Here is a 12,110-nt window from a genome sequence, read left to right on the forward strand (position 1 = left end):
TCTAGCACGGGTTGGGGGGGGAAGCATTTGTGTCACACAGAAGGAGAGCTAGTTCACTGTGACAGATCCAGCAGGGCTCCATTCAACTCTCCCCAGCTACCCATCCATTCATCCCCAGGGATCTGGAATGTTGGCTACAGAGAAGACTCAGATATCTCTGCATAGGCATCCCCTCCCTGCCGGGAGCCACTTCACCCAAGTTAGAGCCCCATCTTGGGGCTCAGCTCCTGGCTAACACCTGCTGTCGTGATTCACAAGGGTAGCCTCTTTTCCAGAAGAACCTGTCATTTTATCTGGGGACAGCACTGTGCGTTGTGAGCCAGCTTCTGTTGTCCTGCCTAGTTCTCTTACTTCCTTACAAATGTCTCTCATAAGAGAGCGCCCAGTAGTAAACCTTGCGCATGCAACTTTATCAACAGAGCGGTCCTTTCCAGGGAACTCAGCATCACTCGAGGGTCGCAGATTAAGAACAATAATGCTCGCAGCCAACCATCAGACTGAGCACAGGGTCTCCAATGGAGGAGTTAGGGGAAGGACTGAAGGAGCTGAAGGGGTTTGCAACCCCATAGAATAATGACAATATCAAACAACCAGATGCCCCAGAGCTCCAAGAAGACTAAAGAGTACGCGGGGATGGACCCATGGCTCCTGCTGCATATGTAGCAGAGGAAGGCCTTGTCAAGCATCAGTGGGAGGAAAAGCTCTTGGTCCTGCCAAGGCTTGATGCCCCAGTGTAGGGGAATGTCGGGGGCAGGGAGGAGGGAGGGAAGAAGTGGGTGGGTGGGGGGTGCTCCTCATAGGAGCAGGGGAAAATAGCGGGTTTCCGGAGGGGAAACCAGGAAAGGGGATAGCATTTGAAAAAAATATAATATAAAAAAAATCTAATGAAAGAAAAAATATCAAAATAAATAAATAAACAAATTAAAAAATAAGTAAATAATTAAAGGGACATGAAAGGAAAAACATAATTTCCACCGCCTTTACTATTTCTGTTGTTTTCCTTTTCTTACGTTTTCATCTCTAGCGATCAGATCATGGCATCAGTGACGCTAAGCTCCTGTAGACTGAACTGCTTACTTTCATTAAAGCCTCCACCCTCAGTGTGATAAAACCGGGGAGAAGGGCTTTGGGAAGTAGTGAGGTCACAGCAGGGATACCATTATTCGGGGATTGGTGTCTGCTACCAAGAGACTTGGTCTGCCCTCTTCCTCTGTAACACATCTGTGAGGAAGCCCCGCTGGCACCTCCAAGCCTTTCAAAACTCCGAGGAATACACTTGCATTGCCAAAGCCAATCACCCTTGGCTGATGTCGTGACTAAGTCACCAGTTCTTACCAGGAAGGGGACCCAGTAGTAATTTAAACTCGTTGGTCCCTCTACAATTTTTTGCAGTCTCTCTGTGAAGAGTAGGAAGGCCAAGACACCTACGTAGAAAGGGCAGAACACAGGAGTCACACACTGAGAAAGGCTGGGGAGATTGTTGTAGCAGAGCAGTTTCCAAACTTCCCACGGCTTTCCACGTTGTTAACAATACTCACCTACAATCCCAGAGACTAGGATTTTTCCCATGAGTAATACAAAGTAGGTGACTTCATCTGTAACTTTGACTCTGAACATCACGGGGGAGACAAGAAAGTATAATTCAGCATTTGACATACTCGGTGCTTGAAATCTGTAGGAGGTGGGAGCTCATGGGTTCTCTTTGCTGTGTATTTGGTGAAATTCTATTTGACAATTATAAAATACAAGACATGAACATGGAAGCTCGGCATGAGGTCATTGTTTTCTAATGAGGCTGCAGACGAAGGCACTGTAGGACCAGGACCATGGGAAGCTGGTCCATGGAGGTGTCTGGCTATCTCTCTGAGGTGATAGACCAGCCTGACTCCATCTTAAGGATGGTAGCCATTTTGTTAAAAGGTCAGAATGAGTTCATTTCTGTTTACTACAAAATTTAACTTGACTATAGTTTAACCTGTTTCTCGAATTTGACATGCTCCTCACCATGTGGAATTTGACTAGTGCCTTGAATGTAAAAATAGGATGTTTTATCAAATGGTTTTGAAATGTTTGACCAAGTACCTACATAACCAAAATTCCTCTGGAAATCCCCCAGCCTCTGAAAACCACAGCCTCTGAAAACTACCTACCTAGTTTCGAAGTTTTTGGGGACTCTATAAACCCTTCCCTTCCTATGTTCAATGCTAATTTTTCAAAAACCACTTTACAGAGATAGTCCTGCCCTGGACAGAAAATAAAGCTTGCTTAATTTGGCCAAAGAATTTGGGTAATGGTCTTTGCTCTCAGTCAGTAGGGCTGAGATCATGAGGATGAATCTGTTCAATGATTCTGTATAACACTTCCCCAACTACTTTGAGAGGAGGAAATGGGTACCAAGAAACTGCTAATGTAGGTCATCTGGAGAACTTTTTGAGCAAGAGAGTTAAATATGTAGCCACCTATATAGATGAGGGGAGCTGTAATTCTAAGATACAAAAAGAAATGAATGTTGACTAAAACCTATCAAACTAAAACAGGTAACACCCGTGGACAGTAAAGCCAGAAACACCCCAGATAACTACAAGCAAAGCATCTCATGCCACCGCTCACCAGATTGTCTATGGTTGTCTTCAGCCTGATTACTTACTTCAGAATGTTTCTCATGAGCAGATAGAAAGCATCCCTTGTGGACTCGCAGAAGTTTTTGCCATATAATGCAATCTAAGGAAGATGAGCTTGTTAGTAGCACAAACTAGCACCATCCAGGACAACCCAGCATTGGGGAATGTGCAACTTCATTACTTTTTCCAATATTTGGGTTTGTGGGACGCCCAGGAGCTCTCTGGTCTTGACCCCACGGAACTGTAGGGGTCATGGACACTAAGGGGATTGCCAAGAGCTGTATGTAGGGTAGACTTTTTTGTCAAGTGTCAGGTAGGGTATTCTGTCTTTGAAACATTTTGCTGTAGTAGGTATTAACTGGTTTGAATATTGTCATCATGCACACACACACAAAAAATTACTCCTGAGGAAATCATTCCCTTCTACTATGAGGGTTTACTAATTAAAAGTCCCAGCACTACACTCTAATGGTAGGTGAATTAATTGAATCGTCTATCCCTGACTACACAAACCTCATTTCCGGGCCCCCAACCCACTGTGGTGATAAGTAAGTCTTATAATATTGCAGCTTCTACATTTTGAGAAAATTGTTTTCTCTGTCTGCTATGTAAACAAAAGAAACTCTTTAGAGGCATCTACATTCTTCCAGGAAATGAGTTAGAGTTGGCCAGGACAGTTAGGGCTACATGGAGAAACCCTGCCTCAAAAAAATCCAACAACAACAACAATGTTTTTGTGTTTGTGTCTGTATATGTGCATGCACGTGTGTATTTATATGTGTGTGTGTGTACATGTGTGTATACATGTGTAGGTGTGTGTGTGTGTTCATAGGTGTTTGCATCTGCATTCTCAGGAGTGTGTGTGTGTGTGTGTGTGTGTGTGTGTGTGTGTGTGCTCACTCCATAGCATACCTATGGAAGTCAGAGAAGAACTTGCAGGATTTGGATCTTTCCTTCCACTGTGTAGGAGCCAAGGCTGGCTTGTCTTGTCAGGCTTGGCAGTGAACACCTTTACCTCTGGAGCCATATTTCTGACCCTCTAGCACACTTTTAAAATTCCAATGCAAACATTTCCCCACAAAGGTAATACTATCTCAAGAAAAGTGCAGCCCTGATTCATGTGTGGGAGTTGCACACTCACACAACAGAGTGACAAATTCAATCACGTGAAGCGTTCATACTCTCTAGGCAACGGGGTGGATATAGGGTCAACTGTGCAAAACGGGGGCACCATAAATAAGCAGTGGCCCACTCACCATGATGTAGGCATTTCTGTTTAAAAACTTCACCATCTTTTCCAAACACCAGAAACAGCACCGTAGGCAGCAGTGCAGGAACTGAGCAGCACTGTTCTGAGCCTCTGTGGGAGGGAGTGGCATGTAAACCCATTAATGACATCAGCGTTCAGGCTCCATGACATTGAAAATAGTATTTAAGTTTCTTTTCATTGTGATGTACACCTAGTTGGCATTTTAGCCATTCTTCAGTATACAATTCTGTGGCTTTAGCACATCAATGATGTAAAATAATTTCACCATCTGTTTTCAGAAGTTTTTAACAAGCAGAAATCGAAGCTCAATTAAAAAAAAAATCGTCCTTCCTTATTCTTTTCTCTCTTGCACCTCCCCACCCCAGGTCATATTTTACTTGGTGATGTAAGGCTGTCTCTACTAGAGATCCTGAACAGAACAATAGTGAGGATACTTAGCATCATGTGCGGGCAAATAATGCACCCCTCGTCCTGTGTGTGACACTGAAGGTCTGCTGTAGGCACATCACGCACCCCTCAACCCGTCCACTATTAGTGCACAAGCGGGTGGTTCACACTTTCGGCTATGGTGAGTGAACTGTTGGCATGGGGTGGGGAGGACACAAGGTAGAAGTGGAATTTCTGCGTCAGTATGAATGTATATGTTTAGCGTTTTAGAAACTGCTATTGTTCCAACGGTGGCTATGCTGGGAAGCACTCCTATCAAAGGACCCAGTTTCCCAACAACCTGCACTCTTCCGGCCCTGTGTGTAGGGTTTGTTTTGATGGCCATCCTTGTGGGTCTGAGTTGCCGTCACAAAGTGGTTCCAGTTTGTGCGTCCCTGTCTAATGACGCTGTATCTCTCCCACCTTCGTGGGCCGTTCTTGTCTGTATGAAAGCTCTGCTCAACTCCTGAGGCTGTCTTTGAACTTTCATTGTTTGCCATGGAGTGGCAGGAGCTCCGTGTGTGTTCTGGACACGAGTCCGTTATCTGGCATATTATTTGCTACTATTTCCCCCCACTATGTGGGTTGTCTCTTTACTCTGTGGTTCCTTTGACGCACAAGTGTTTCTAATTTTCATGAAGTCCAATTTACTTTTCCTTTCTTTGTGTTTTTATGGTGTGAAAAATCAAGAAATTGCCATCAAGTCCAATGACATAAAGATTTCTTTTTATGTTTTGTTTTTCCTAGAAATATTATAGCATAACCCCTTGTGTTTAGATCTTTGATGTGCTCTGGGCTAGTCTTGTATTTACTGTAAGTATGGGTCCAACTTCACGCATTTCCTCTTGGGCATTCTGATTTTTCCATCACCATTAAGCTGAGTGGTCTTTTCCCATCAGAGAGTTTCAAATGTTAGAGTTGAGGCATGGGGTCCACATACTATTCCAGGCCTAGTCGTTCATTTGATCCCCAAACCACCCCATGTTTTGATGGCTATCATCTTGTCTTAAATCAGGAAATTCAGTCAGGAAATGTGAGCCCTCCAACTTTGTTTTCCATTTGATCATTTTTACCATCCAGTGTGAGCAGAGCACGTGTGTCTGTAGGTTGCATATGCCATGTATGAAGATGGATGTCTGAGGCCCACCATGATGTATGTCCTGGTCTGAGCTCTAAGCATGGAAGCTGACGTTTGTACCACACTCCCCTGTAGTAATATGTCAAGGCAGATCTCTTCGATCCCTTCCTGAAATGTGCTTCTCCTGACTTCCACAAGATTGACCATGAGGACACCAGATACTTTCTTCCTTTCCCACTTTTCCCACCCTCCTCTTGGTATCTGGTCCCTAGCAAGTCCTCCTGGGCTGTGTTTCAGAATCCATTCAAACCCCTACTAGCCCAGTCCTTTCTACCTTAACCCACACCAGTCGCCAGGTCTCTGTGCACCCATCCCGCCCCATTCTCATCATAGAAGTCTGCGGTCCATTCTGGAAGCTTACTTTTAAGTCGCCTGTCCAGGTATTCTACGATCACTTTAAACATCTGAACGAAGGCAAGGATCAAAGATCCAAAGGCTAGAGACCCCGTGTGGTATCTAGGCGAAGAGAAGAGAATGGAAGGTAAAGTGTTGCCCTGCATGCACAAGGTGCCTCTTGAACAATGTCAGACAGAAAGGGCTTTTATAATCTCTAATTCAAATTGACAGAGGCCACCACAGAAAGCTTGAAACCAAGTGCCTAAAGGACGACATGACTTGATCAATAGGGACATAAGCTAATTCCTTTGTCATCCAACTCTATCTCCTCCAGTCTATGGGATTTAGGACATTGACCCAGGCAAGGCTATAACCAGACAAGATAAGGGGCAGCCATGGAGCCATGGACCTCAAATCATATTTCCAACTCATTAGTATTTTGTCAGTTGAATTCACCGATGAATGCCAGAGTGCAAACTGTAATAGAGGGAAGGGGAGCTTACCGTACTGCTCGCCCGAAGGCAGTGAAGAGTGGGTACCTCGGGATGTCTTCGGGTTTTCTCATGGCCCAGTAATATGAAGCAAAGGCACCAGCAAGGGCACACTGACCCAAGGCAATGACAAAGTTTATGAGCCAAAGGAAGGCAAAGAGGTTGTAGATCTGGAAGGTCGAGATGTAGTTGTGGTACATGCTCCTTCCACCATAGAAAGCAAAGTTACATGACGCTCCGGGGCAGGCTTTGGGAATGTCAGTGTTAGGAAAAATCTGCCCTCAGGAGTAGAAGGGAAAATATGGTATTAAATGCGGTTCTTATCTTTTCTCATGGCCCCCAGTTGCATATTGTCTTTTTCCCCATGACTTTTGGTTGTCACTTCTCTGATATGTTAATCTGTAGAACTCTTTATGAGCTCTGGAAAGAGCATATTTTCATCTTATGCACCTATCTCTCGTCCTACCACACTTTTACATGTGTTAGCGCTTTCACTGACCACACCAGCGTCTAAGGTTTATTGTAGACAAGCGAGCTCTGTGTTTGCTGTTCTGATGCCTTCCTGACAACACCCCCTCTCTTTCTGCACTTTTCCCCTGTATCAGCTTCATGACAAGCTAGCTATACCAGGGTTCTCTTACTCACCTCTGGGTCACAAGCTTCATCTTCATGTATACATCCCCCCTCTGGGACCATAACTTTGAATATTGGTACCCCTGATGTAGCCAAGAAACTGAAGAAACTTGATTAAGGATAAACTATTTATCATTTGAAAATAAACAGACAAGAAAAGGATAAAGATAATCCAGTCTGTGGAGAAATGAGCTTTAAACATCTTTTCTTCTATGCTTTAAGAATTACCCTCCTAGGAGGCTGATATCATGGGCCAGCTGCACTGAGCAGGCCCTGAGCTGTATAGAACTATGTGTAATTATATAACTCTATATAACTCTACATATATATAACTATATAACTGTAACTACATAACTATATGTAACTATATAACTATGTAACTACATAACTATATATTAAATAGTTATGCAGAGTTATAAAGTTACACAGACCTATAGAATTATAGTTATATAGTTCCCCAGAGTTATAGACTTATGTAAAGTTATATAGTTATGTAGAAGTATATAGTTACATAGTTATATTAGTTATACATAGTTACATAGTTATGTAGAGTTATATAGTACAGTTATATACTTATAAAAAGTTATAGTCATATAGAGTTATACAGTTACACAGTTATATAGTTATATATAGTTACAGAGATATATAGCATTATGTAGTTACACAGTTATAGAGTTATAGATGTATAGAGTTATATAGAGTTATATAATTACACAGAATTAGAGTTATATAGAGTTATACAGGATCCTTCTTAGTTTATTGTCAAGATGGTCTATCAGAATAGAATTGATCTCTCTGACCTCTTTAGAGGGATATTAAATTTTATTGACAGTTCAGAAGGCATGGAACCTAATCTAGCTCTTTAGACTGTTTCTCATCTTCACAGGGATGAAAAACCCTAACATGGGTTTCTGGTCCTGAGCAGCGAGGTGGACTCAAGAGATACGGAAAGTTATTGAGAGAGAGGAGGTGGGTGAGAGAAGGGAGGTGGGAGGGGACACATATGAGCAAAGCCCAATCACGTGTGTGTGTGTGTGTGTGTGTGCATTTGTGCATGCATACCTGTGTATGTGTGTATGTATGTGTGCACATGTGTATTTATGTATGCCATAATGAAACCTATTATTTTGTACTTCAACTTAAAACAATAATAAGAGAAGTCAGTTGCCAAAGGATACACAGCTGTCACAGCCCAGTAGGAAATGCAAATTGATAGCAAGATGAAGGTTAAAAATGGGTAGACTAACGCACTGGGAAGGTAGCCAATGGCTCTGAAATGAAGCAAATAGTTGATGTTTGAAAGGAATCTGGGTCAGGTCTACACTTGACAATTAAATGTTTATTCATTAAGAACCAGAAGCAAGCCTTACGTTGGGAGTCTGGTGATACCAGTAAGATGATGATAATTTTCTCCAATTACCATGGTTGCAAATTCTAAGCTGACTTTGACCTCTGAACATTAATTTGCTTATTTTAAGGTAAAGTGGGTGCTTTCCAGTGCCGTGCTTGCCTCCTGCACAAGATTCTTTATTTCTCTTTTCCCTGACCTAAGGTTTTGACAGACCACAGTTCTGTAATTTCTTCCTATGCTTAGTTTCTTAGCTTCCAAAAGTGAGAGAAAACCTCATGGACCTTCTGTTAAAGTGTAAGATTCCTTTCCTGATTCAGAAAAACCTTCCGTACTGCGGTCAAAACACAGGATCAGTCTCTGCTGCCACACTGAGTGCAGAGCCACTTTCCATGGTGTGGTTCACTCTGTCTTAACAGAGGCCCAGCTAGGACTTCCTCCTCTGCCCCTCGGCCTCTCACACTCACTAATACCCGGGGAGGAGAGGGCTGTGTTTTGTTATTACTCCTGCCACTTTTACTTCTTACAAATGCCTTTAAGTGACACCTTCCCCCCTTTCCTTTCCCCTCTAGGACATTTCCCCAAGGGATTTGTAAAGTGTCCTAGCTAGCTAGTTGTCACTGGCAGCTCTTAAGTGGTTGCTTCAGTCTGTTTCCAGATCAAACGCACACTTGTTTGGCACGGCCAAAGAGAAATAGTAAGGACATCCGCATACACCAAATGCACCCAGCACGTGTTCCCAAGCTGGTTGTCTCCTTCGTACTCTGAATTTAAGCTGCTAAGAGTCCAAAAGTTTACTCTGAACTCTGACCCACTTATTCCAGCTCTTAGACCCCACCCCCAGTCACAGTGATACTGGCCCTTTAACCTTTAAACACACACATACTCTCTCTCTCTCTCTCTCTCTCTCTCTCTCTCTCTCTCTCTGTTGTAAGAAGTGAGTTAAGTTATAGTAAACTACACAATAACATACTATTTAAGAAATAAATCTAGAAAATCAGTAGTTTCAGAGAATAATGATAGGGCCTTGTTTATTGTAAGGGGGTGGGGTTAACCAACAGCTTGTTAGCTGTTTAAACCGCTGGCTTTGGGTGGCACTGTTATTATAATAATATGGCAATTTTGTTAAAATAGTCCTTAAATACAATTAAAAACCATTTGGTTCTTGGTAGTTAACAACTGTTTCCATGCAGAGGGTCTGTTGGCTTCCCCAGAGTGTTTTCTCCGCCCCTCATTCAAATGGCTGCCTGCACAGGTTGCTCTCAAGCGACCTTCTGGAAGAGTTTTCAAACTGTAGGTATTATTGAATTCCATGAAAGACAGTTCATTTCATGGCATTTTACAGTGAGAGTGGCCCTGGGTATTAAGTGTGCCTAAATAGTGTGTTTTACACACAGAATATATAGCTGGGCCCTCAATAATCAGCACTTTGTCCATTAGAAAAGTATACCATGCACACGCAGTGGATAGCACACAATTGATATCATGGGATTACGGTGATTCTGAGTTCTGACAATTCTCTCAATCAGTAATATTAACACATGAGCCACCTCAGAAAAATGTAACCTATGGTACAGCCAACTCCATATAGTACTTCATTACCTACATTCCAAACATACACATGTTCAAATGTCTGTCGACACAGACTCCACGGACTCTATCTAGCTGCCACTGTGATCTGGGAAACGGAAAGGACTTGTTAGGGGTGACCTTGACCTGTCCAATAAGTGTTCAACTGTTCTTCCTGGTGATGTGGGGGGCTGCAGGGAAGACAGTTCACTTGGTGAAGGGCTTGTTGCACAGCACAAAGACCTGATTTAGGTCCTGGCACCCACTTACAAAGCTGGCACAGTGGCACACACCTGTAGCCTAGAGCTGAGGAGGCAGAGGCAGAGGATCCTGGAGCTCTCTAGCTAGGAAGCCTGAAACAGTGAGGCACAGGGTCAGTGCGACGCTCTGTCTCAGATGCTAAAGTAGACAGCCATTAAGTAAGACGTCCAGTGTCAACTCCTGGCCTCCATGCTCATGTGCGCACACATATTCACACAAACGTGCACATGTACACATATCACCGCAAAACACATGCATGTACATATGCACATGTACACGTGCTCACACACAGACACACACACATATGCACACATACATTCCTGATATCTGCTATAAGCACACACATACACATATATGCACACACACACACACACACGAACGCCTGACATCTGCTATGAGAACACACACACACACACACACACACACACCTGTGACATTGACATTTACTATGAACACACACACACCTGACATTTGCTATGAGTACACACTCATGTCTGACATCTGTTAGGAGTCTGCACACACACACACACACACACACACACACACACACTCACACATACACACACGCCTGACATCTGCTATGAGAACACACACACACACCTGTGACATTGACATTTACTATGAACACACACACACCTGACATTTGCTATGAGTACACACACATGTCTGACATCTGTTAGGAGTCTGCACACACACACACACACACACACACACACACACACACACACACACACCTGACATCTGCTGAGCACTGGAACCCCTTACTTGCTTCCTTCCTTTAGCAGGATAATGGCCACTTGGATCCGAGTTCTGAGGAAGATCAGCACAATGATGATGACGACTTCAATGGTTGACAAGATGATCACTAAACAAGAAAAGACGTTAGTGTGTAGATAAGTCAGTGGCAGAAGAAAGTGTCTTCTGCTAAACCAGGCCTGAGTTTATCAGCTCGTGTCTGCTAGTTCTGACATGACAGAATTTAAACAGCGTCCCCTCATGCCAGTCTTAGAAGCTCACTTTCAAACCCTCTAAGTATTAACAATACAGAGCAGAACCTTGTTGGGTTTTGAGTCACCCCATGGATTGGCTCCATTTCACCCATGGAAACATTTCCAGGAGTCACAGAGCTGGGAAAAGAGGGAGGGGAGAAAGAAAGGATGACCTCCCTTGGTACTAAGGAACCACCAGATGAGTGTGTTGATGGTGACCAACCTGCCCATGGTGTCTGACTCTTTCTTGACCTTTCCCACCACAGACACTGTTATAAAGGTGTAAACCTAAGGAAACATGGGCAGTAACATCTTAGAGTCAGACGGAGGCGTGTAGCCCTGTTGGCAGAGTGCTTGCCTAACATGCCTGGCACGCGTGTCTGATTTCCAGCACTGGGTAGAGTGGGGATAGCCACCAGAACTGGAGAAGCAGAGGCAGGGGATAAAAAGTAAGGTTTTTCTACAGTCTAGTGTTGGATTTGGATTATAACCTATATAGGCTGAACATTATTGTTACTGAAGAAAATAAATCTATGAAGGAGTAAAATGTCCCATGTGAAGTAAGGACATCGTGGATCATGCATTGTCGTTACTGTTTGGTGACTTTCCTGGGTACAAGTGAAGGTGAAAAGTCCGGGCCTCTTTCTGCCTCCCTGAGTTGGGTGAACCAGAGCAGATCCTTCAGGTAAACACCTTGTGTGCTGTTACTTTACCTTATCTGGTGGCAAACTCTGTTTTAAAAAAAATTCCTGAAGCCAAACACTCTTATTATACCGCCTCCCCCAGTTCTAACACATGCCTTTAAGTCACCAACGTCGGGTTTAGAAATCCTTAATTTTTAAAATGACTGTTCAGTGACCGTAAGATACAGTGGAGTTTTGGGAACACTCAGGAGTAGAAAGTTTGGGACCCTAAGGTTGAGAAAATGTGGTCTGCTAGCAACAGACCTGGAAGGTAAGAAACAACTCCCGGGAAAGCCATAGGCCAGCCTCGAAGGTTCTCCTCCCTAGGCTGATCCGCTAAGACAG

General features: G+C 43.5%; 1 protein-coding gene across 2 annotated transcripts in view; it reads right to left on the reverse strand.

Annotated features, from left to right (window-relative positions):
* Positions 1-12,110, reverse strand: part of Slc44a5 (solute carrier family 44 member 5) — a 65,317-nt gene that overhangs the window by 7,278 nt on the left and 45,929 nt on the right. For both annotated transcript variants that reach the window (XM_032897124.1, XM_032897125.1), the window contains exons 10-18: positions 10,859-10,958; positions 8,094-8,186; positions 6,928-7,015; positions 6,295-6,557; positions 5,817-5,911; positions 3,878-3,981; positions 2,648-2,721; positions 1,539-1,609; positions 1,336-1,424 (exon numbers count right to left, since the gene is read on the reverse strand). In XM_032897124.1, coding sequence (XP_032753015.1) covers positions 1,336-1,424; positions 1,539-1,609; positions 2,648-2,721; positions 3,878-3,981; positions 5,817-5,911; positions 6,295-6,557; positions 6,928-7,015; positions 8,094-8,186; positions 10,859-10,958 — 977 coding nt within the window. The remainder of the gene's footprint in view (positions 1-1,335; positions 1,425-1,538; positions 1,610-2,647; positions 2,722-3,877; positions 3,982-5,816; positions 5,912-6,294; positions 6,558-6,927; positions 7,016-8,093; positions 8,187-10,858; positions 10,959-12,110) is intronic.

Source organism: Rattus rattus, chromosome 3, assembly GCF_011064425.1.
Source record: "Rattus rattus isolate New Zealand chromosome 3, Rrattus_CSIRO_v1, whole genome shotgun sequence".
NCBI classification, from domain to species: domain Eukaryota; kingdom Metazoa; phylum Chordata; class Mammalia; order Rodentia; family Muridae; genus Rattus; species Rattus rattus.